The sequence below is a fragment of the Danio rerio genome, chromosome 9 (genome assembly GCF_052040795.2).
Source record: "Danio rerio strain M-AB ecotype USA chromosome 9, GRCz13ab, whole genome shotgun sequence".
NCBI lineage: Eukaryota > Metazoa > Chordata > Actinopteri > Cypriniformes > Danionidae > Danio > Danio rerio.
In genome coordinates this window covers 7,820,978-7,847,981 of record NC_141029.1, presented here as the reverse complement: position 1 = coordinate 7,847,981, position 27,004 = coordinate 7,820,978, and the positions used below count along the sequence as shown (strand labels likewise).

At 38.6% G+C, this 27,004-nt stretch overlaps 1 protein-coding gene across 3 annotated transcripts in view; it reads right to left on the bottom strand.

The window, feature by feature from the left end:
• Positions 1-6,475: 6,475 nt before the first annotated feature.
• The window catches only part of tmem198aa (transmembrane protein 198aa), a 49,869-nt gene continuing 29,340 nt past the window's right edge, over positions 6,476-27,004 (bottom strand). Inside the window, exons 2-6 of one of the 3 annotated variants that reach the window (XR_015499073.1) lie at positions 26,440-26,724; positions 20,670-21,245; positions 14,040-14,293; positions 9,706-11,675; positions 6,476-9,638 (exon numbers count right to left, since the gene is read on the bottom strand). Coding sequence is in view for 1 of the 3 variants with exons in the window: in XM_087267465.1 (XP_087123591.1) it covers positions 11,523-11,675; positions 14,040-14,293; positions 20,670-21,245; positions 26,440-26,608 (1,152 nt within the window). In the remaining 2 variants the exon portion in view is untranslated. Of the gene's footprint in view, positions 11,676-14,039; positions 14,294-20,669; positions 21,246-26,439; positions 26,725-27,004 lie in introns of all 3 variants that reach the window. The other 2 variants (XR_015499074.1, XM_087267465.1) reach the window with 2 other exon arrangements.

Sequence of the window (27,004 nt, the reverse complement as noted above, 5' to 3'; positions counted from 1 at the left end):
GGAATCAAAACCAATTTAAATGCATGAATTAATAGATTTTTTTTAGGAACACTCCTGTGATGTTACTTTCAGATTGAGTCTTCTGGGAATTCAATTCACAAAGGACAACAAGAACTCGGTGAAGAACCAGCCTGTAGTTGTTTTTAGAACTAGATGAGAAAAAAACGTTAGTATAAATTGTTGTGAGTGAATATGAATATGAGTATTCTCAGAAGTTAAAACACCTTAAAAGAAAACTACATATGTTTTTGTTTTATACAAACCATTCAACAGAATCCTAACAGTGTTTTCACAGTGGTGCTACAGAGGAATTATTTTTGGTTCCCCAATCAACCTTTTGGTGAATGCTCCTTAAAGGAATCAATTACATTCAAATGACAGATAAACTGCTTATTTCAAATGAGCTAAAATTTAATTGGGGGGACAAATTATTTGTTTTGTGTTCAATCTCAATTTTAAACTTGTAAAGACAGTTGAGTTAATATGTATTGGCACAACATGAAATAATTGTGTAGGTGCAACAGATTAGGAGTGAATCTTTCAAGATTTTTCAGAACATTTTTCCACTTTGAAGAAACTTTTATGTAGCAACAGTGCCATATGTTATATACTCACAGGCCACTTTATTAGGTACACCTGTCCAACTGCTTGTAAACACAAATTTCTAATCAGCCAATCACATGGCAGCAACTCATCACATTTAGGCATGTAGGTTAAGATGATCTGCTGCATTTCACACTGATCATCAGAATAGGGAAGAAAGGTGATTTACTTTGAACGTGGCATGGCTGTTGGTGGCAGACGGGCTGGTCTGAGTATTTCAGAAACTGCTGATCTACAGGGATTTTCAAGCACAAGCATCTTTAGGGTTTACAGAGAATGGTCTGAAAAAGAGAAAATATCCAGTGAGCAGCAGATCTTTGGGCGCAAATTCCCTATTGATACCAGAGGTCAGAGCTGATAGAAAGGGCAACAGTAGCTCAAATAACTATTCGTTACAACCGAGGTATGCAGAAGAGCATCTCTGAACCAACCTTGGGCTACTGCAGCAAAAGACCACACCGGGTGCCACACCTGTCAAGCTAGGAATAGGAAACTGAGGCTACAATTTGCACAGGCGCACCAGGAATGGACAATAGAAGATTGGAAAAACATTGCCTGTTCTGATGAGTCTCGATTTCTGCCTTGTATCAACAGTTCAGGGTGCTGGTGGTGGTGTAATGGTGTGGGGGATACTTTCTTGACACATTTTGGGCCCATTAGTACCAATTGAACATCATGTCAACGCCATGCCTACCTGAGTATTGTTGCTGATCATGTCCATCTCTTCATGACCACAGTGTAATCTTCTGATGGCTACTTCTAGCAAGATAACACTTCATGTTATAAAGTGTGAATCATCTCAGACTGGTTTCTTGAACATGACAGTGAGTTAACTCTACTCAAATGGCATCCACAGTCACCAGAGCTCAATCCAACAGAGCAGATTTGGGATGTGGTGGAACGGGAGATTCTAATCAGGGATGTGCAGCCGACAAATCTGCAGCAACTCTGTGATGCTATCATGTTAATATGGACCAAAATCTCTGATGAATAATTCCAGTACCTTGTTAAATCTATGCCTCGAAGGGTTAAGGCAGTGAAGGCAAAAGTGGGTCCAACCCAGTACTAGTAAGGTGTACCCAATAAAGTGGCCCATGAGTTTAGGTTCATAGTGGAACCATTAATGCTAATATTAATAATAATAAAAATAATAATAACAACAAAATACTATCTTTTAAAAAACTATGAATTCATTTATAACTTTTATTATTGTTTATCTAAACAATATGTTTTCATAAAAACATCTTTGAAAATGATTTATTTTAAACCTAATTTTAAAATTCTTATTAGGTCTCATTAAATAGACATTTTATGCTAATATAAAAAAAAAATATTGTGTGTTAAAAATAGTTACAAAATCGCATCTTTATTGAACCTTTTCATGTTAATGACAAGTAATGAAGAATAATTATGAATACAAATTTTGAAGAACATTCAACAATGAATAATAAACATTATTTTATTTGTTTTTCAATTACAAAAATGCTCATAGATTAAAATAATTTTGAGTAACAAAAGCGATGTCTGACAGACTTAAGTCTTAATTTCTAACCAATTCAAAACAAATTGAAAAAAATAATTATCAATGATGTTTATTTAACTGTATATTTTTGTGTTATTTATTTATTCATTTACACCTCACAGCAAGATGGTCGCTAGTTCATGGGTTCGAACCTCGGCTGGGGCAGTTGGCATTTCTGTGTGGAGTTTGCATGTTCTCCCTGCGTTCGAGTGGGTTTCCTCTGGGTGTTCCTGTTTACCCCACAGTCCAAAGACATGCGGTACAGGTGAATTGGGTAAACTAAATTATCTGTAGTGTATGTGTGTGAATGAGTGTGTATGGATGTTTCTTAGAGACGGGTTGGGGCTGGAAGGGCATCCACTGCATAAAAACATGCTGGATAAGTTGGCGGTTCATTCCGCTGTGGCGACCCCAGATTAATAAAGAGACTAAGCAGAAAAGAAAATGAATGAATTTATTCATTTTCCTTCAGCTCAGACTATTTATTAACCTGCAGTTGCCACGGCAGAACGAACCGCCAACTATTCCAACATGTTTCACACAGTGGATGCCCTTCCAGCGGCAACCCAGTACTGGGGAACACCCATACACACTCATACACTACGGACAATTTAGCCTACCCAATTCACTTGTTCTGCATATCTTTGTACTGTGGGGGAAACTAAAGCACCCAGAGGAAACCCACGCAAACACAGGAAGAACATGCAAACTCCACATAGAAATGCCAACTGACTCGAACCAACGACCTTCTTGCTGTGGGGTGATTGTGCTAACCACTGAGTCACCATATTATTTATTTTTATTCATTTTATTTTATCATCATTGTTTTTTTTCTTGTAAGGGATAGAGTAAATATATGACCTAAATGATAATATCGCAATATGTGTTCAGATCATTTGAATTTAAGTGTTTTTTTTTCTGTTCTTTCTCTCTTTAATAATCAATAAAGAGAATTGTGAAATAAAAAAAATAACTATATCAACTAGAGACATAAAAAATCTAAATAAATTAATTGAAAATTATTGTAGATACTTATTAACGCATAAAATGTCCTGCAGCGCTCAGAGATCAAAATGAAGCTTTGAAATAAAAGTAATCTTGAATATTATTGAATTTTTTGCTGGCAGCTGGGGGCCCTTCAAAGCATCGAGAAGCACTGCTCTAATGATATGACAAGGCAAAAATCACACAGAGATCTCAGGCTATTAATATAAGAGAGTACAAAACAGCCTATAATTGGGAGCATATAATCATGCTGAAACTGTCCACAGATAGTGTCTTCTAATCAAGAGAATCCAGAACACCACTGAAAGCATGCATTCTGAGCACGCAGACATAAATGAAAGAGAAGCGGTGCCAGCTCGACCCGTCTGTCTGAGACTGAGCACACACAAACCAGACTACACTTATGCCTTATAAAACATGAATGTGAGCTCTGCAGAACAAACAACTTCACAAACTTCTTTTCTGCAGTAAATACTGTTGTTCGTCATCTGACAAACTTCTCTGAAGGTCAAATTTATTGTGTACTAACCCAATTCCCATCCCCAGCCGTCATTGGGTAATGAGCAAATCGTACTAAATTGTACGAATTAGATCATACGAATTTATACGAATTAGCCACTAAAGCAAAAATGAATTGCCTTGAGATTGCGTTGGACATTAATATTAGGTTAGATTGAGGTCTCCAGAATCTATGGAGAATGTTGTTTTGAAGTCCAATAACAATGTGAAATGACGTTGATTTTAGGTTGTATTGGAAAGTGACTGAAATCCAACGTCGAGCCAACATCTTAAACCGTCATATTGACGTCAAATACTGACATTTATTTGTCAGGTTTGGCAACCAATATCCAACATCTGATAGACGTCATAGTAGTAACATCTACACAACGTCAAGCTGTAATATCATTAGACAAACATCCCAGCAGACACACAACTCCATAAGACATTACAGCCTGATCTCACGAGGAAACGCAAGTATTTTACGTTTTGTCAGTTTAGTGGCTTATTCGTACGAATTCGTATGAGTTCAGTCGTACGAAAATGTACAATTTTAAAAAGGAGGCGTGGCACACAACCCCACCCCTAAGCCCAGCCGTCATTGGGTGATGAGCAAATCGTACTAAATTGTAATAATTAGATCATACGAATTCATACGAATTAGCCACTAAAGCAAAAAGTTACGAATTTCCTTGAGATTGCGTTGGACATTAATATTAGGTTAGATTGAGGTCTCCAGCATCTATGGAGAATGTTGTTTTGACGTCCAATAACAATGTGAAATGACGTTGATTTTAGGTTGTATTGGAAAGTGACCGAAGTCCAACGTCGAGCCAACATCTTAACCCATCATATTGACGTCAAATACTGACATTTATTTGTCAGGTTTGGCAACCAAAATCCAACATCTGATAGACGTCATAGTAGTAACATCTACATAACGTCAAGCTGTAACATCATTAGACAAACCTTCCAGAAGACACACAACTCCATAAGACATTACAGCCTGATCTCACGAGGAAACGTAAGTATTTTACGTTTTGTCAGTTTAGTGGCTAATTGGTATGAATTCGTATGAGTTCAGTCGTACGAAAATGTACGATTTTAAAAAGGAGACGTGGCACACAACCCCACCCCTAAGCCCAGCCGTCATTGGGTGATGAGCAAATCGTACAAAATTGTACGAATTAGATCATACGAATTTATACGAATTAGCCACTAAAGCAAAAAGTTACGAGTTGCCTTGAGATTGCGTTGGACATTAATATTAGGCTAGATTGAGGTCTCAAGCATCTAATGAGAATGTTGTTTTGATGTCCAATAACAATGTGAAATGACGTTGATTTTAGGTTGTATTGGAAAGTGACCGAAATCCAACGTCGAGCCAACATCTTAACCCGTCATATTGACGTCAAATACTGACATTTATTTGTCAGGTTTGGCAACCAAAATCCAACATCTGATAGACGTCATAGTAGTAACATCCACACAACGTCAAGCTGTAACATCATTAGACAAACCTTCCAGAAGACACACAACTCCATAAGACATTACAGCCGGATCTCATGAGGAAACGCAAGTATTTTACGTTTTGTCAGTTTAGTGGCTTATTCGTACGAATTCGTATGAGTTCAGTCGTACAAAAATGTACGATTTTAAAAAGGAGGCGTGGCACACAACCCCACCCCTAAGCCCAGCCGTCATTGGGTGATGAGCAAATCGTACTAAATTGTAAGAATTAGATCATACGAATTTATACGAATTAGCCACTAAGCAAAAAGTTACGAGTTGCCATGAGATTGCGTTGGACATTAATATTAGGTTAGATTGAGGTCTCCAGCTTCTAAGGTCAATGTTGTTTTGACGTCCAATAACAATGTGAAATGACGTTGATTTTAGGTTGTATTGGAAAGTGACTGAAATCCAACGTCGAGCCAACATCTTAAACCGTCATATTGACATCAAATACTGACATTTATTTGTCAGGTTTGGCAACCAAAATCCAACATCTGATAGACGTCATAGTGGTAACATCCACACAACTTCAAGCTGTAACCATTAGACGATCATATTTTGATGTTTTTGGGTTGCGTTGGACAGTTACCAAAATGCAACGTCTGTTCGACATTGGACATTAACCTGATGTTGGGTACTGGCGTAATAATCAAGGAACTTTGATGCCTTACCATGGCTGGAGCAGGCGTAAGGATATTATGCAGCCTGAAAATAGTCCCCTGCACCAAAATCTACACTTGGACAACCTGTTAAAATCTGCATAATATCAATTCCCCTGCAGCAGGCATGGTACAGCAGCAAAAATCCTTGATTATTACGCCGGAAACAGTGTAGTTCCTACCCATATCAGTTTAAAAAGAGCAACTTTAATTGTCAGACTTAGCAAATACAAGAGTGAAGCTTTAAACTCTAGTTACTATTTTTCAGTAACTAGCACAACACTGGTCGAGACGTCAAAATCTCCAATAATTCAAATAAAATCACGCAGCAGAAAGCACATCTGAAGTCTTTTCCATCAATTTGGGAGTAAAATAATTCGACAATGGTAATCCATTTGAATGCGATTTTTCATTTTCCTTAGTGTAAATGAATCCTACCCCTGCAGGGATATGCACATTTATTTTTAAAATGGAAAATGATGCTGTGCATCACAGAGCCGCTCATGCATGCTTTGTCTTCATTGCTGGCACATACCCGCCAGTAACTGGTCCACACAATTTAATGTTTCACCCCGTGCCTTGAAGAAATCCACCGCCACGTTCTTCACCATCAGCTTCTTTTAAATAAACAGCAGTGTGTTAAGAAAGAAAATGGACACATACACACATTCACTTGACTTCAGGAGCACAACATTTATGGTTATCAGTACTGTACAAATACATGCTCAATAATAATAATAATAATAATAATAATGATCATAATAATGGTCCACATCGATTTAACAACAAACTGAGCTCCACCTGAAGTCTTCGTCTAATAAATTAGAAATAAATTATAATTACAAATGACTATCAATGGGACAATTCAAAAAGACAGTTCTTCAGCACACAGATGTAACCACTGATTAGAAAGAAATAACATGTAGAAAATTAAGTCAAAGCACTAGCAATAACACAGAAACTCATATGTACATTTGGACAATGTACAATATTTTTACAAGAGAGCCAAGCGGTCACTTTAAAAGACACAGTAAACGGAGAGGAATTTAAGCCTTTGAGCCCTTTCACTACTTCAGAGTGAGGAAAAAGATTAGACTTGGACTCAATCATTTCTCCTGATAAACACGGAGGGGAAACTGGCTGTGAAATCACCCTGCATCCAAGTAGGAAAGTAAATCAGAAATTAAAGGAACACTCCACTTTTTTGGGGGAAAATAGGCTCATTTTACAGCTCCCCCAGAATTAAACAGTTTAGTTTTACCGTTTTTGAATCCATTCAGCTGATCTCCGGGTCATTTTGTAGCATAGCTTAGCATAAATCATTGAATCAGATTAGACCATTAGCATCTAACTCAAAAAACAACAACAAGAGTTTTCATAGTATTTTCCTATTTAAAGCTTGACTTAAAGTTGAAGTCTTGAAGTTGAATATTTACATTTTTAAATATTTCCCAAATGATGTTTAACAGAGCAAGGAAATTTTCACAGTATGTCTGATAATATTTTTTCTTCTGGAGAAAGTCTTATTTGTTTTATTTCGGCTAGAATAAAAGCAGTTTTTAAATTTTAAAAAGCCATTTTAAGAACAAAATTATTAGCCCCTTCAAGCTAGTTTTGTTTTCGATATTCTACAGAACAAACCATCATTATACAATAACTTGCCTAATTACCCTAACCTGCCTAGTTAACATAATTAACCTAGTTGAGCCTTTAAATGTCACATTAAGCTATATAGAAGTGTCTTGAAAAATATCTAGTCAAATATGATTTACTGTCATCATGGCAAAGATAAAATAAATCAGTTATTAGAGATGAGTTATTAAAACTATTATGTTTAGAAATGTGTTAAATAAATCTCTCCGTTAAACAGAAATTGAGGAAAAAAATAAACAGGGGGGCTAATAATTCTGACTTCAACTGTATCTGTAGTTACATCATGTACTAAGTGCTTGGTATGTCTAGGAACTATACTCTCATTCTGGCGTAATAATCAAGGAACTTTGATGCCTTACCATGGCTGGAGCAGGCGTAGTGATATTATGCAGCCTGAAAATAGTCCCCTGCACCAAAATCTACACTTGGACAACCTGTTAGAATCTGCAAAATATCATTGCCCCTGCTGCAGGCATGGTACAGCAGCAAAAATCCTTGATTATTACGCCGGAATTAGTATAGTTCCTACCTATATCACTCTAAAAAGAGCAACTTTAATTGTCAGACTTAGCAAATACAAAAGACTGAAGCTTTAAATAGAAGAAAAGATTGAATTATTTAGTTAATGTTCGAGCAAGATGCTAATAGTCTAATCCAATTCAGTGATCTATGCTAAGCTAAGCTAAGCTAAGCTAAGCTAATGTGCTCCTGTCAGAACCATAGATTGGCTAAATGGATTCAACAAAGGTAAAACTTAACTCTGTTTTCCAAATGGAGAGCTCCTTTAAGATTAACCTTGCAGCCACACTCGCAGGACGACAGACGCTTTCACACACCACACAAAACACTCCTTTTCTCTCTATTTCTGCATGTACACACACACATACTCGGTCTGTATCTCCCTCCCGTCACTTTCCTTTTTATACGCATCTTTTTTTCTGTGAGATGCCCACCATTGTAAATCACAGAAATCCTTCTTTAATCGCTTTCAAAAACTCTCTCAGAGGAGGCAAGGACACTTTAAAATCATCCACACGAAAGCCTTCAGTGTTCACAGTTACATCGCTAGGGCTCCTCTCAGTGCCACGGCTCCTGAGATTTAGCTGGGAGTCACCTGAAAAGTCCCTGCTTACTTCTATATATAAGTCTTGAATGAAAATCAAAAGTTTGGAATAATTAAGAAGCTTTCATGGGTTTATTTATTTAAAAACTCTGAATTTATTTGATTAAAAATACAGTAAAATCTGTAATACATTTGTATCATTATTTTTAAATGTAATTAATTTTTTATTGTAAAGATGAAATTTAGCATTAGCATTTAGCAGTGTCACACAATACTTCTGAAATCATCCTGACATAGTTTCTTATTATCTATGCTGTCTGCAATGTAAAGCTTTTTCCCTACATTTACAAATTACTTACTTTAAATACCAGTTTGATGTTCACCAAAAAAAAAAATGTGATCACATTCAGACCAGGCAGACAAAAGATTTTTAAAAATAATACATTTAATAATAGCTACAGAATTTTACTTATGACTTGTGAATGGTTTGGAACTTGAAATCAATTTTATTTAACAGGGACAACGGTTATTGATCCTGGTCTATTTGTAAACATCAAATCTATTTGCATATGTGAGGAACTAGTTACTCTTGTTGGACCTTTAACTAATTGGATACAGTTTTTTTTTTCTAATTTATTCTCCCAGTTCATTATTAAAATCCCCCATGATCAGCATTTCTTAAGGGGGCGAAGCAGTGGCGCAGTGAGTAGTGCTGTCGCCTCACAGCAAGAAGGTCGCTGGGTTGCTGGTTAAAACCTCGGCTCAGTTGGCATTTCTGTGAGGAGTTTGCATGTTCTCCCTGCGTTCGCGTGGGTTTCCTACGGGTGCTCCGGTTTTCCCCCACAGTCCAAAGACATGCTGCAGGTGAATTGGGTAGGCTAAATTGTCCGTAGTGTATGAGTGTATGAGGGTGACAGGCCGGCCGGAATGTGTAATAAAGTCATTATCATATGGACAGGTCTAAATGGAGGACTTGTTCCAAACTGCCGACCCCATAACCATACGGGACTAAGGCCAAAGAAGAAGATGATTGGCATATCTTTTGTGATCACGTTGCTTTAGAATTTTATAAAAAAATTTTTTATAAAAACTAATTTGAAGAATACAGATGCAAAAACCCCTAAAAGCCGTATAAAGTTTCCTTAAAAAATTAGCAGTTTTATCAGGCTCCTGTTTGTAGGTTCGGCTATTTTAAGTTTATGGCAAAGAATGCACTCTTTTAAAGGTTTTACAAATGAAAACTCAACATAAGCATAGGGGTCTGAGAAAAATGCTCATTTTTGATGGAAATTTCAGCAGCACTTAGAGGCTTTTTGCATCTGACTTTTTGCATCTGAGCTCTTCATATCAGCAGATGGTGGCCTATACAAAAAAATTATATTAATTGACAACAATTTGGCCAAATCACAAGACTCGTTTTAGATTCCTACATTTCCCAAGTCATCCATTTTAAGAAGGGGGTTTCATTTAGAATTTTATCATAGAATGATTTACTTGAAGAGGCCACTTACGCAGCATTATGAAACGTTGGCACCAGGGCCTGAAAGTATTTCAAGTTTTGGGGTTTGTAAACAAAGATTATTATGACATTTCTAAATATGCTGATAGCTTTTGATTAGTTTTGTCATGCAACTACTAGACTGGAAAAAAAACTATTCAAAGATGATTCCTTGGATTTACTACACTTTTTTTAAGGTAAGTGGTTGTAAACAATTTATTTGGGCTGAATTTAAACAAACAAATGAAGTTGAACATACATTCATTGTCTTTTCGGCTTAGTAACTTTATTAATCTGGGGTTGCTACAGCGAAATAAATTGCCAACTTATCCAGCATGTGTTTTATGCAACGGATGCCCTTCCAGCTGCAACCCATCTCTGGGAAACATCCATACACACTCACACTCATACACTACGGACAATTTAGCCAACCCAATTCGCCTGTACCGCATGTCTTTGTTATTAATCTGTGGGTCATGTGCGTTCCGAACTGTGGGTTGGGATCAGTTACGTACCCCTAATATTTATATAGCTATATGTAATCTTTTCCCAAAGATTTGAATACTTTGGCATCAAAGAAATAATTGTTTAAAAATATATTAAATTGTAAAAAAAAGAAGATGCAGAATGTTACTGTATTTCAAATCAAGTAAACTATATACAGCTTTAATCATAACTATTCCAAACTTTTAATCTGTAGTGTAACCGAACACATAAAAGCAGGCTGAAAAACATGTATATCTACAGCAAAAACGCAATGGTGGCACTTTCCCCACATACATTGGCTAACAGATGCACAAATCATCATACTGTATGCTTGTGCAATGGGCTCAGATTAAACAGAGACTGAGTTCACCGAACACGGTTTGACAGATTTTGTGTAGGCCCTGACACAGAGCAGATAAAGCCTTTTGAAACAGTTACAAAAAACCACACACACTTCCCTGCCTGTGCTGTAAACATAAATGTTATCGAAAACATCTTTAAAAGGTCAGAAACCAACAGGAGGATTGAAGTCTAAATCTGTAAACTGGATATACGAAGAGTCTGTCTAGCAGAACCCGTGCATGCTTTATGACACTTTAGTCCCTTAAAAGCCAAGGCCATATTTGGTCCAGCGTTCAGATGGAACATAATGGATTTTCTTTAAATCGGCCGCTGCTATAATGAGACCGCTCTTCTCGGACGGATTGAAACGGCAGCCTAATTAAGGGAAAGTTGCAGGCAAACATACCACAACCATCTTCAGCCATATAAAGTGGAGTTGAATGCGAGAGTCCTACTGTGGTTACGTGTTGTTTTTTAGGCAAACGATCCATTAGCTGCAACTTCTCTGTAATAAAGACGAAAGAAATCATGACAGTACAGCAAATCGATCTGGGTATGATAGTCCTGTCAGCCATTTGGATGACTGTAAGATAACCACATGCTCTAGATTTGATCCGGCAGCAAAAGTTCTCGGAATGGTTCGTGCAGTGCAGTTCCTGTTGAGGAGAAGATATGAGGTCAACCTCTCACCACAGGGCCTGTGTGGGCTGTTAGGGGCACTTGGGAGCCGTAGTCATAGTCCAAATCGACAACGTGTGAGCCGCCAATCAAGCGCCCATGAGAGTATCCCCTTCTGTCGGCACGTCTGTCACGGAAGTTCTGGATGTAACTCTAAAAGAAAGAGCGAATGCAATCAATCTCTGATCAATTGAAAAGATAAGCATAAAGATTGGTTTGACAGGTTCTGTTGATTAGCTCTTAAAGGAATACTCCTCATTCAGAAACAGGCTCATTTTACATCTCCACTAAGATTACAGCTGAGCCGATCTCCAAGTCTAATGGGGCACTTTTAGCGTAGCTTAGCGTAGATATCTGAAAAGGATTAGACCAATGTTTCTTAACCGCGTTCCTGGAGGACCACCAGCTCTGAACATTTTCCATGTCTCCCTAACCAAACCCACCTGATTCAGATCATCAGCTCATTAGCAGAGACTGAAAGAGCTGTAATGGGTGTGACAGACTAAGGAGACATCCAAAACATGCAGTGCTAGTGGTCCTGCAGAAACATGGTTGAGAAGCACTGGATTAGATCGTTAGGATTTGTTGGAAATATAAAAACCCAGGAGACTCGTTACTTGCAGAATTCTATAAGAGGTGTTGGTTGTTCTGCAGTCAAACCGCATCTTCAAGGAGTCCAATTGAGTCCACAAGAGCCTACAAGAGTCTCTTACTGTCTAAAATTGACCTAACTAGTCTAAATTGAGTCTAATTTGGACAGATATGGATTATATAATTAATCACCAACCAATATAATATATAAGTATACATAAGTATATTTATAAATAATAAATATATTAATAAATATAAAATAAATATATATAAATATAATAATAAATATAGATATACACGTATCTATATTGTTGTTAATTTGAAACTAGATTATATAAATTTATATTTCAACTAGGGATGCTCTGATCGATCGGCAGAAGATCGATATTGGCTGATAATTTCATGACTCAATCGGTACTCATTAATCTGGGGTGCATTTTCAAAAACCATCTTTCGCCAACTAAGGTCTCAAGTTCCATCGTTACAAACATAGTTTGTGGATTTGGCTTTTCCCAAATCCATTGTTCCAATGAACATTCGCAAACTGCGCGGCAAACTTGTATTACAACTAGCTGTAGTTCGTAGTTCACAGTAAACTTTACTAAAACATAAATAATAATGACAATTATTATTATTATTATTATTAAAATTATTATTAATAATTATTATTATTGATCATAAATAAGATTAAAAAGATTTGTTTTCCTTAATAAATGGCCTACTGTAAATTACAACCATTAACCATTTATATGATTTATTTACGAGATTTGTGTTAGCTAAATGGTTTTTATGTTTAAAATTTGAAATAATGTACCATTTACATATATTTCAATTAATAAGGTAAGCGAGTACATGTTTTTATCAAAACTAAAATTGGATTTTTTTTTAAATGCGTCTGCGTCTAAAACAATATAATTTGCACACAAAAAATTATCTGGCTCTTCTCTAAAGAACTTGCTGCTCCGCCCTGTTTAGAGCATCATTCCGAACGTTTTGCGTCATAGCTAACGTAGTTCACATGATGGATCGGCGACAAAGCAACTACGAGTTTTGGGAAACACTCGCCACTACATTGTTCTTTTACCAAATGGTGCATTGTACTATGATAGTTCAGTCACAAGTTATGTCTTTGTTTATGAAACACACCCCTGGTGGATTTTATGAACCAATCATAAGTATGATGGCTTAGGAGTTCACAAGTAGAGGAAGATGCACATGTGCACCCAGGTTTCACATCAGCAGCGCTGCAATCGTTTTAATCCGTTTTGTTCACTATTTTCTTTAAAGCTGCTTCTAACCATGACATGTCCACAATAAATTGTTATAATAGATTTATTAAGGGATTATATGCAACATCCTTAATTTATTCTCCTAGGTACGGAAAAAGCTCCACTTAAGTATCACACTAGGAAGGAAAATGTACGGTTATATAACTTTTGAAGAATCAGAATTGGTACTTGGTATCGGCCGATTACAATGACAAGGAATCGGTACTTGGTATCGGCTGCAAAAATCCTGATCGAAGCATCCCTAATTTCAACAAATCTTGCAGAAAATTTTCGAAAAAGAGTTTTGAGCCTTTTCCAATTTAAAGTTTAACTTTTCTGTAGCTTCATTGTATACTGAAATGAAATAAAAATTAAGAAAAGTAAATGTTCTTATGCGATGTAACTATAGAAGAATAGTTATATGTAAATATAGAAGATTTTTTTGAGCAAGATGCTAATGGAATGGTCAATTCCATGATTGCTAAGCTAAAAGTGCTCCTGCTAGACCTGTAGATCGTCTGAACGGATTAAAAAATGGTCAAACTTAACTGTTTAACTCTTTGGAAGTTGTAAAATGTGCCTATTTCCAAAACAAGAGGAGTGCTCCTTTAAGATAACTGACAGGTGGATTCGTGATGAGAAAGAGGAATATAGTTACCGGAGAAAGTACATCTCCATCGAAGCGGCGGATGGTGTTGGGCTTCCGGCGGTGGGTTGGCTCGGGATGCTGGACTTTTGGTGGAGGATTTGGGGGGTGAGGATTGGTCTGAGGGGGGTGGTGGTACTTCTGTTGCTGTTGCTGTGGCGGCTGTTTCTGTGGCTTTTTCTTCTTTTTCTTTCGGCATTCCCTGCGCTCCTCTTTTTGACGGATTCGCATTAGCTGCACTCGTCTCTGCTGGTGATTGATGAAGACTAGAAAAGGAAGGAATCGATAAAGACAGATAGGATTGGGAGATATAGCTCTGATATGGCTTCAGCAGCACATCAGGTCAAAAACAGAGCCGTTATTCTGTGCTGTAAAGGCACTGTTATGTGTATTGGCTGCGATTCGCCATCAGTGGTCCAGAGCCAAGCTGATAAACAAACCGTTGAGTGTTTTGACACATTCGGCTCTGCACAGGGCTAAATCGACATTCTGTTCTGTCATTATTAAAAACAGACGGATTATTTCTGCCCATTCAGTCGCTGTGTTGTGCCTCAACAGCTCCGTGGCCCATCTGTCAGGGAATTCGTGTAATGGTCTTTCTCTGTCGCTCTCCCCCTCAGAAAACACTCCTCCCACTCTCGCCTCTATTCTTCTGCCCCTTCCTCATGGCAGCGCCCTCCCCCATCCCGCCAAACAAGGGCCCAGCTTGTCGCCATGGCAACCACCCCCAGCGCAGTTCACACTGTCTGTTCTCCCAGTGGGCATTTTAATGCTTTATCTCAGTGTAACGGTTTGTTTAGCCTTGCGCTTGACAAGGAAAAGTAGTGTATTCATGCATATATTTAAAAGAGAAACGTTCAAGGTTCTGGAGACGTCTGGAAATGTATACCCACAATTCTGTATTGGCCATAGACGGTGTGATTTCTACCTTTAGATATTTCCTGAATACTCTTGACATTGCTAAGGATGTAGGTGGTTTCTCTGTACTAGAAAGTGTTCAAGTGGTTTAAAAGTCCCAATTCATGGATTTCAGGTCATGCTTTCCCATTGAGTCACTTATGGTTTCCACTGAGTGGTAAGATACGGTACACTTATATGGCCGTTTTCACTGTCAAAGGGTACTTAAAAAGCAAACCATAGCATACCACTTTTTGGGTACCCTTTTGAAAGGGTACCTTGCACAACAAAAGGAAACCAAAAAGGTGTAGCAAGATGCGCAGCTGAACGCTATTGGTTTACAGAGATACGTTTCTAGTTCATGCACAAGCCAAGTGAATGAAAACACTATAACAATATATAAATAAGAAGAAGAGCAAAATATGCCGTTTGCCCCGTTGTTGTTTACAAGGCCATCTAAGCGCAAACGGTTTCACTTTCTCGAGAGATCTTGCGTGAACGTCTGTCTATACATGAAATAATTTCTTTAGCTAATGATCATATTGCGTGTGTGATTATTGAAGTGCTTCTGACATCCGATCCTATAAGAAACTGACAAATGCGAGAAGATGAGTGAAGCACGAAAAAACGAGAAAAAAAAGGAGAAACCAGAAAAACAAAGGAGCAGATGATTCTTTCAACAACCTAAAACATGAACAAACTACCATATTTAACTATTATCATCATCACATTTTGGACTATAAACTCGAAATCAATATTACTCATGAAATAATGTTGAGCGGAGCACATGCTTTTGATTGATCGCAGCTGGTTCCGCATTAACTAACACTTGATTCACCAATCAGATGATTCCTAACTCACTATAAATAACCAGAGTTTCTTTCTTTAGTTATCTTTGCCTTAAAGAGTTCCCCCTTCCACCCCTACTCATCCACCTTTCCCTTTATAGGGCAGCACAGTGGCCCAGTGGTTAGCACTGTTGCTTCACAGCAAGATTGACACTGGTTCAAATTCTTAACAGGCCAGTAGTCATTTCTGTGCGGAGTTGACATGTCCTCCCCGTGCTTGCTTGGGTTTTCCCTGGGATCTCTGGTTTCCTCCCACAGTCCAAAAACATGTGTCATAAGTAAATAGATCAATCTAAGTTAGCACTACCCTGCTGAAAAATCCAGCTTAAACCAGCCTAGGCTGGTTGGCTGGTTTTAGCTGGTCGACCAGCCTGGATTTAGATGAGTTTTGGCCCCTTCCAGGCTGGTTTCCAGCCATTTCCAGCCTGGTCTTAGCTGGTCAAGCTAAGAGATGACCAGCTAAAACCAGGTTAACCAGCCCAGCCAAGCTGGGAGTCCAGCCAAAACCAGCTATTTCCTTATGTTTAAGCTGTTCACTTTCAAGCCTGACCAGCTAAGACCAGGCTGGAAATGGCTGGAAACTAGCCTGGAAATGGCCAAAACCCCTCTAAACCCAGGGTGGTCGACCAGGTAAAACCAGCCAACCAGCCTAGGCTGGTTCAAGCTGGATTTTTCAGCAGGTTATAGTTGAGCTCTTAACCAGCAGTATCTCTATATAGCAATTTAAAATCTGTCATCAGCTCTAAATAATATGGGGAGATCTCGAGACCTCAAGGATCTTATGAGCTCAGGGCTCTCTCCTAGGACAGCATGCCAAACTCACTTTATAATCAATCATCAGCTAAGCGGTAACTCTTTGAATGATACAGATGAGAGGTTTGCACTGACCCTGGGCTATATGGTGGGTGTTGTTTTTGAACCCAAATAAGAGCTAAATATAGGCTGTGTGTACTATTGGTACCCTTTTGGCAGTGGAAACGCAAGCCTGATGAAGGTGACCCGTACCAACCCTAACGTCTCAGGAAACGGGCCATTAGAGAGACTGTGAGAGGTAGACACAGCTGATCTCCACAGCAAGTAATTAAGTAGGATAGTTATAAAAAAGAAACTATCCATAAATCTCTATAAATACACCAAGAAGGAAATTTAAGGAAGACACCTTGTTTCCAAAAACACATGGAGCGATGTCCTCTTAAAGAGACTTTATATCAGATTATACTTATGTAAGAATTTGGGATCTTTTTTGGTACAATGTACAAAAAATGTGACATTTATGCTTGTTTCTGATATCCTTTCTTCTGTTCTAAAACACATGGAACCAACAAAGCTCACTTATAATGCTCTTATAAAGCTCTTATAATAAGCTGTTCTCTACTATAATGTCAATGTGTAATGCTAGGAAAATTGATTAAAGTCTAACATCAGTGTGACCTATATACTCTATTATATCACAGCCAGATCTGCATACTCTATTGTCTCAAAGAATGGTAGGATGAAAAAATCTAATGTGAATCTGAATTAATCTGTCCTCTAAAATAGTGCGCTATATTAGGCAAATTAACTGAACCGTCCATATAAGTGTGTTTGAGGGGGTTAGAGCATAAACACTGTAGAAGGCTGACCTAGCAGGACTGGACACCCCTGCATCACATGGAAGGTCCTGATGTACTTCATTATCTGTGTCCTGCTCCATCATGCACAAAGTCAGTGCGCAAGCCATGAAAAATATATTCAGTTGGCGACTGATTGTGAACTGAGCCGTTTGGCATGTATGCAAACCCTACATTTTTGATGGCTCAATTTGCTCATGTGCTGTCGTTTACCCAGATGGTGTGTAGATGATCTGATGATGTGAATTGTGTCATACAGACTATCCACAAGCCCAAGTGGAACGTGAACAAGGGAAGTATACTATGTTTTAGCCACAGTTTTGCCTCTTTTACTATAATGCTTTGCTTCTCCTGAGCAGTGCATTTCAGTTCAGCACATTACAGTACTTTTTGGTACAGGTCACCCTGATCAGGCTTGCATTTCCACTACCAATAGTACCTTTACTTGGTAGGCAAGGTGTATGCCAGAAAATTGCTATAAATTTCATTCTCACTGGTTCATATATCACATCTTTTTTTTTAGAACTCAAGTATATTATTTCAAATATAAACTGTAAACTTTCCACATTTTTTATCTTTAAAGAGCCCCTATTATGGGTTTTTGAAAATGAGCTTTCATGGATTGTAACACAGCTCCAAGTGAACGAAAACATCCAGCTGAGGTTTAAAGCTGAAAGTGCACCGTGTTTAAAACTATTGATTCTTTAACGAAATAGTCGACTCAAAGTAGAATGATTAAATCGAGTTGGGTTCGAGTCTTTTGCTTGAATGTTTTAACATTCGAATTTGAACCACTGAATTTATGGAAGCGAATATTTAAACTGAAATAAAATGAACTGGAAATCGCCTTTTGAATATTATACATCATATTTTTAACGGGTATTGAATATTTTGTATGTGAAATCTGGAAATTGAATATGAATAATTGAATTTATAAGTATGAAAACGTGTTTGAAATATTTTTTGTTAAAATATTCACAGTTTAAATAAACAGCTATGTTAAACTTCAGGACCTAAACATACAAAACCTGGAATTCAAGTCATTAAAATAAAAGAACTTGTTAATTCTGTGTGTTTTTTTTTTCAGTTTGTGCTATTCAACAAGCTTTTTAATTCAATACTTTTGGCATTGATTTTGTTCCATATTGCTTCTTCCTTTACTGATTTAAATGCATTTGAACTCGCGATCCTCTGTCCTTTGTCTTTGCTATGGCCACCATTAACTGTTCCTACACACACGCAGCGTGATCAATTTTCAAAGTTTAACTTTTGCCACTGTGTGGATTAATACTGAATGTGTTTCGCTGTTATTACCTGGGGTTAGGGTTAAGATTAGAGTGATATGCTGGTGTTTATCTGCTTAGCTTTATTGGATTTTCTGCATTGGGATTTCACACACTCTCTGCTAATACATACCCATGTTGGGCGTTTCTCTTTGTCTCGCCCTGAACCCAGTCAACCAATCACAACAGAATGGGTAATTGAACCAATCACCGCAGATTAGCCTCATGCAAAGGAGGGGTTTGCGAACAAATGAATCACTGAACAAATCATATGAGAGTCGTTGGCATAATTAGATGCAATAATTAAATGTATATTATTAGACAACGAAAGTGTTTTTTGGCCTTGCATGCATAGCATATCAGCCTGTAGCTGGAGACCCCCAAAACCTAAATATGACCATTTACAACCCATTACAAAAAAGGGGCTCTTTAAATGCTGTGCACTATCAGTGCATTATTGCTGGGTTGTGTTTTGTTAATTTTTAAAAATGGTGCTTCCTATGTTGTCATTTCCTTGTGTTGCTGCATCTAGCAGTGATGATTCTCTGTAAACCAATAGAATTCAGCAATGATACTAGCTCCACCCTCTTGGTACCATACTGTTGGGCTATTGGTATGGTACGGTTCGCTGTTTTGCTAACTTTGACGATAGAAATGGAAAAAAAATGCAAACACTACTGTACTGTACTGAACTGTACTGCTCGTTGGAAATGGACCATAATAGTAAGTTGGAAATGAGACACATTGTGGGTACAGACCCAGGGCTACATTTTTCAGAAACTGTAAATATGGGGGACACGTTGTTTTGGTGCCTCAAGATACGCCCCGACACCCTTGAAATGTTCTCTTAGGGCCCATAATGGCCGGCGACGCCCCTGACAACAACTACAGTTCCTTTTCACACTACTACCGACGGATGACCTCCATCTGAAGCCGCCTTTCAACTACAAACGACATTTGGGCACGACTATCGGAATACGCCCCCTTGTGGCAGTCGCACAGAATTTTCAGTTCTGACGAGCACCATGGGAGAGAAACTGTTCTCGCAGTGTCTGAAATAAAGGATGGCAAAAACAGGAGCCTTTATTCTCCGTCTGTTTACCATGGTTGAATGAATACTAGAAACTCATAGACCGCTAACATATTGGGTGGATGTGGAGACAACATAAAACATATTTTTATTACTTACATTTATGAACAGAAATGTATTTTTTAATATAGACTTTTTCTGATTCAAAAAAATAACCAAAAAAACTAGTATTTCTTATCTCTCGTGCACGGACCTGCTTGTACAACACTGGAATACATCACATCCGGTCGGCCGGTCGCATATGGTCTAGACGCAAGAGTTCAAATATTTCAACGGATCCACAGCTCAAATCAGATCTGAATTTTCCGCATATGAAGATGATCGGATCTGCCCGCAGCTTTCGGACTACTCTCCATTGGAAATGTATGACTTCCGGTCTGTCGCTTGTCATTTGTCACGTGCAGTGGAAAGGAGGCTTAAGGCCGCACGCTGTTTTGGAGCCCCAGAGATATGCCCCGACATCTTCAAAATGCTGTCACAGGGCCCATACCAGTCAGTGGCACCCCTGCCAACAACTACTGTTGCTTTTCGCACTACTACTGACCGATAACCTTCTTCTAATGCCTCACGCTGTTTTGGAGCCCCAGAGATATGTCCCGACACTCTCGAAATGTTGTCATTGGGTTCATACTGGTTATCAGCGCCCCTGCCAACAACAACCGTTTCTTTTGCACTTACCGATAAATCCCATATGGACAACTTTTCCGGCCTGTTCAGTTTGCTTTGTAAATCTGATGGATTTACAAGAAGGACAAGCAAATGGCACATATGATAAAATGTGGCCCAATAATGTATTTGAGATCATCAAAAATCTCAGCCATGTATTTCAAAGTTCCCAAAAATGTAGCCCTGGGCACGTACTGTATCTCCAATGACCTTCGGTTGCATAACTGACACATGCTTGTGAAACTTACCTTCAGTGTGAGAATATCCTTCAGCCGTGACCTTCCACTGAATAAGAACACCCAGCAGCGCCAGCACAGGCCAAACTCCCATGACCACCCATGTGAACCAACATACTTGTCGAGGTGGATCCACCTTCACCCTCTCGTAGATGTAGCGGGTCAAAGCAAAGAGCTCCACGAAATAATCCACAGTCACTGTCACCACGGCGGATCCAAAGACGGCGGTGGAGATGGTGGTGAAACAGCGCTGCCACTGTAGAGTGAGCACCGCAAACAGCATGCCCGAGCCCAGCAGCACGCCCAGGGGAAGCCACACTGTCCTCGGGTGGTAAAACTCCTCCAGAACCACCAGAGAGGCCAGGGCCACTAGCAAACCCAGAAGAAGTCCAACCATAAAAAGCCCCACGCTGCGGACTAGCATTGTGACTAGGCCGCACAATGTGCCAATTCCCAGGCCGATGCCCACACTGGCCTCCACACTTAGCTGAGTATCCATGACCCGCTCCTTATAGCAGAGCATGAAGATGATGATGGAGCCAAACATCAGACCCGTGAGGAACATTACAGCCTTAAAGCAACGGTACCCTACAAGAGAAGAGAGGTGGAGAAGGTAGGGAAAATGTAAAAAAAAAAGTTAATAGTTTTGAAGAGAATATGACGTTTTCAAGGCAATAAACAAACTGCATATTTTAGGACTGTTCACACTCTATTTCGTTGTTTAAAATAAGTTTTTGCTATGGTTATGCCTTCTGTCCACACTACCGCAGAGTTTTTGAGCCCCGAAAGAGTATATGCTCGCTCCTTGGGCTCTATTTTGACGGTCCATGCGCAGAGCACAAAACGCAGGGCGCAAACGCTTTCAGGGCGTGTCAGATTGCATTTTTGCTAATTTAAGGACGGGAAATTGTGTGTCTTGAGAATAAACCAATTAGAGTCTCATCTCCCATTCCCTTTAAGAGTCAGCTGCGTCGCGCCATAAGCGCATTTTGACGTAAAGTAAGTTCACTTTCGCGAAACACTTTTAGCGAAACCTTTACGCACAGACATCAATTAGCCTATAAATAATTAATTTTGTTTGTTAAGCACAAAGATTTGTTTCAAAACTATTTCTAAATTCAGTTCTAATTTCTAGCAAACAAATAAATGAACAATAATGACCAAGTGTGGTCAAAATACTGAGTTATTTCCAAATACACCTGCTATGCCCCATATGGTCTAAAACTTAACAGGTGGACAAATCTAAGCTTGTTTTTAATAAAACAAATATAAATATAAATATGGATATAATAAATAATACTGCTAATAATAATAACATTATAAAAAAGCAAATTGAATCTTAATGTAGGCTAGAAATTAATATGTTTTGTAATATTTCATTTATATTTATATCCTGTATATATCCTTATATATATATATATATATACTTAAGGTATTATATATTTTTTATATGTAAAGCTATTTGCGTATTGCTCTGCATCTTGTTTGTAGTGTATAAGCCAGGCGCACTTTGCGCCAGACAATAGACCAACTTTGTTTTGGTCTAAAGATCAGACTATTTACAGTTTCTCCAAATAGAAACGCGCCAAAACACGCCTGCTTTTTTAGACCAATATAAAATAGACCAACTTAAAATAGATAGAAAAAAACAGATAAAAAATACATAACGTAGCCCATTTAAACGGCTACAAAAATAAATAATATACAATATAATATAATAAATATACAAATATACGATATAATAAATAAATATACAAGAATATACAATTCAAATGAGGGAATAAAAAAATGTTTCCCTCATCTTGAATCTAGATCTAGATATGTAGCGTATATTCAACAGTAGCGTATATTCAATGCAATGAGAGATCTTTTTTTTCTCTTTCTGGGATATCTTTTTAAGAATGAAATAAATTATTTCAGAAATGGCTCGACGTGAAATCATGGGGATAAACATTTTGTTTGAAAACACATAAGTGAGATCAGGAGAGTTGCATTGAGTGAAAGCATTTGGCTCTCTGTGCCATTAATGTTCATTCTGTTGCTACAGTTACAGTACATAAGTACCTTTAAAATCGACAGAAGCCTTTCATAATGCATTGTGCTTCTCGCTAAGAGGTTATCTGCTTTCAACTGATGCAATTTAGACTTGTTAATAATGGCCCAAATTGACAGCAGAAGGTGAGGAAGGATAAACAACGTTTTTAACATGGCCACACTGGGGCCGGAGAGCCACAGACAGAGGAGACTCAATATTCTGCTGTTGGTCACAGCTGAGAAACTCTCTCTCTCCCTCTCTATCTATCTCTCTCTCTCTCCCTCTTCTAGCAAGTAATAGGCAGTGAAAGCAAATTTCACAGTCAAGTGAAAGTGATAAAGCTTATCTAATAGAGAGGGACATAGATTTGTCACCCTTGTCTGGTTGTCACATTCAGATGGTTATAAAGTGAATTAAATTTGGCCGTAACAACCATAGCTGAATCGATGATATTGGTGACAAGACAAAAACATATTCATGCCAGAATCTGGGCTCATTCTGAGTAACACTTCTTATGTTTTACCAGACCAGACCAATCTGCTCCCACCAAACAATTCTGTGTCTGACCTCTTGGCTAATACAAGACCAAATTGCATTTATTTCTGTGTATTTGGTGACTAGTCTACTTGTGTTTATTAGACGTTCTGTATTTGTACTACTGTTATTTAGACTACTGCTAGGGTTTTTTTTTAATTTTTCTAAATTTATTTTAGACATCTATAAGACATCTTTGTAACACTTTACCTGAAGTGATGTTCATAAAACTGGCATGACACCTTTATAATCATGCCATGTTTAAGATAATCTATGCATGCTTATGACAACTCTCAATAAGTATTCATTTTCTTTTCGGCTTAGTTCCTTTATTAATCCGGGGTCGCCACAGCGGAATGAACTGCCAACTTATCCAGCATATGCTTTATGCAGCGGATCTCCTTCCAGCTGCAACCCATCACTGGGAAACCGCCACACACTTACACTACGGAGAATTTAGCCAACCCAATTCACCTATAGTGCATGTCTTTGGACTGTGGGGGAAACCGGAGCACCCAGAGCAAACCCACGTAAACACGGGGAGAACATGCAAACTCACAGAAATGTCAGATGACCCACCTTAGGCTCGAACCTGCGACCTTCCTGCTGTTAGGTGACAGCACTACCCACTGTGCCGCATGTCATTCGCTCAAGTTATGTCATTTTATATGTAAAGACATTGTTTGAGATGTCTTTTTTTGCTGTGACAACTTGACTTTAAAAAAGACAACATGACTTGTCATAAATCTGTCATAAACATGAGAACATTATAATTATGTGATGAATTTTCTGATCTTTTTTTTCAGTGAATCAAAGTGAATTTGTCATTAAAAATCACTCTGCCAGCTAATTTTATAACAGCCTAATTAATATTTAAAGACATTTAATGATATTGTATCCAAAATTTACCACTGTAGAGGTCAATAAAAATATATATGAAGCTGTTATAAAATTTGCTGAATTTGATAATGCTTGACTATTTAAGCAGGTTTGGCATGCTGTGCCGGGAGAGAACCCTGAGCTCGGAGACAGATGAGCCCACGGCTCCCGCCTGGTCAATAAGCATTAGGAGGGATATGAGATCAGGTAGTTCTCGATAACTTCTCAAGAATAGACCGCTAACTGTGCTAGTTTGTAGTAAGTGCTTGTGACTTTAACTTTTTTTTGCATTGTTTTTTGAGTGTGGGAGGAAACCTGAGCATCTGGGGAAAACCCACGCGAACATGAGGAGAACATGCAAACTCCGCACAGAGAGTGTCGGTTGGCTCAGCTAGTGTTTGAACCAACGACCTCCTTGCTGTGGGGCAACAGTCGCCTGAACTTAGAATTGAGGAAGAGGGGGTTCCAAAACGAAGATAAGGAATGAAGTTTATGCCGGATATTTATATTGAATTTAGAGTGATCCGATTGGCTAGTTAGTGATTAGTGATAGAGATCAGCTGTGGTCAATCCTATCACATGCTCCTCTCGAAATTAGTTTAAGAAACTTCACTTATGACAGATTTATGACAATGTAAACTGATCTGGTAATGTCAAGTTGTCATGACACAGATTTTAGTACAGGGTAGCACTCCTTTGAAATGAATGTGGAACCAAGGTGCAGTTGAGGACTGGCCATCCAGAACCAGAGACATATACACATATATTTCTATGATCGGGATTTTTTCCGGAGGTCAGTATGCAAATATTTGTTTAAATTACAAAAATGTCAAATATACATAACTTTTCTACATCGATGGATGAGTGACCGCACGGGCATTGCCGACAAAGTGCGTGTGTTTGTGTTCATGGAAATGTATTATCCTCCATACCTGTTAAATTTGATCTAATTCGTATCCTGAAACACATCCCTCTACTGCTTTCGCTTCTCATTCTAACAGAGGGAGCAATTCATTTGTGAATAAATCCCTATTACGAACAACTCGTTTACTTACCCGACAATAATACAAGTTTCTGGCACCACAGCATCTTGTTGTCATATTTCATTTGCATTGTTTGCTTATTTTATTCAACAAAACTAGCATAAGACTAGTATTTAATGCGAGTTGGTGCTACTTTGCCTTATGGTCAGGGCAGTAACGCCCCATTCACACGGAGCATCAGTGTCAATGCTTCCCATTGACTTTGAATAGGTGACGTCAGGCTTTGCCGAACTTCATTGTGAATCCGTCAGTGCCGCTTCAGAGGCGTTGCTTGCTGCAGAAGTTGGGACTAGCTTAACTTTTCAAGCGCTGATGGAAGCGTCAGCCAATCAGATCACTGTATGCAAATACACCAGCTAGACAGTGGCCTATTGCTGACTGAATTTCCTTGACTGACGCTGCTATGACAATCACGGTAGCCCCAACTTCAGACACGCCTTTAGTCAAGCGTTGACGCTGAAGCCCTGTGTGAATGGGGCGTAAGAGACTGTATTATCATCAATAACGTTACTAGTTTTGCATAAAAGTTCGTAACATACAAAAACGTAAAAAATGAAATGTTACCTATAACATGTTCTTTGTTTATTCATTAATACATCCGTACACAGCGCAAAAGTCCAGCATCTTCAGACTGGCTTTAATCTTGACTGAGTACGGTTGAATGACATTTATCCAGTGAGCACTGTACAAATGTGGCGGCGCTATTAGTGCATGCTCAGGGTCCAAAGGCGATATCTAGTGCATATATCTATGGTCACATCAAAGACAGTAACATGTTTTGTTGTCTTTAAAACGGCAAATTGTCATGACGTAGGTTATGATATGTTTATGTAAGCCATTAAGACATGCACAATGTCATAAGCATGCATAAAATCTTGTTCATATTTATGGCTACTTCTTAAGTTGCCATGTTCAAGTCCCACAACTACCACCTGCAAAGAAATCAACAGCACAACTGTGTTGTAACCTATGTTGCCAGACTGAGGTAATAGATGCTTTGAGATTTCACTATATCGTCAATTGTGTGATGAGCTTCATACATGATCTGGCAACTTGACAAACGTGGACAAAATGCGATTTTTCCTAACTAGATTGTGCCATACAAATTACGGGAGTTTCCCAGGAGAAATCAAAAGATGGGACGGTGGTGGGAGATGGGTGTGAAATACGGTAAGCAGGTATGTCATGACCATGAACACCCTCTTCAAGTAAAGTGTTACAGACGTCTTTTAAACACAAGAACATGCTTGCTGGGCAGTATCATTCCATTCATTCATCCTTTGAGACCTACCGAAGAAGCAGTAGATAATGCCAAACAGGCAGCACATGGAGCAGACGACAGACGGGACCACCTCATAGCGCCGTTCAATGTCCTCGTCGCAGCTGAACAGACGCTCCGGACTCCCGTCATTAGATGGCAGCGAGAGCTTAAAGGCCAGAAACTGGGCAGGGGACGTCATGCTGTCTTGTGTGTTAGAGAGCACTACGTATCTTTAGGGAAGCCAAGCAAACAGGGAGAATGGGGTCATGTGGAAGGTAGAAGGCGCAGAGAAGGTTTCCATCCACTACAATTTTCCTGTTCAAAGAGATAAGAAGCAGATGCACAGACATTAACTGATGAATGTTAGATACAGTTCGACTCATAGCAGACTAGATTTTAAATTTAATATTCTCTTTGTGACAACATCCGACCATGTAATGCCAAACCGCTGTCTGACTCCATTAGGCTCTTGCGTCAAGTCAAATTTTCACTTCATTTAGTCATACTTTTTTTCTGTGTGTTCAAAATATATTGCCTGACATTTTGAAAACTAAAACTGTGTGATGCCATGCTAGGAGAAATAACCTTTAACGTC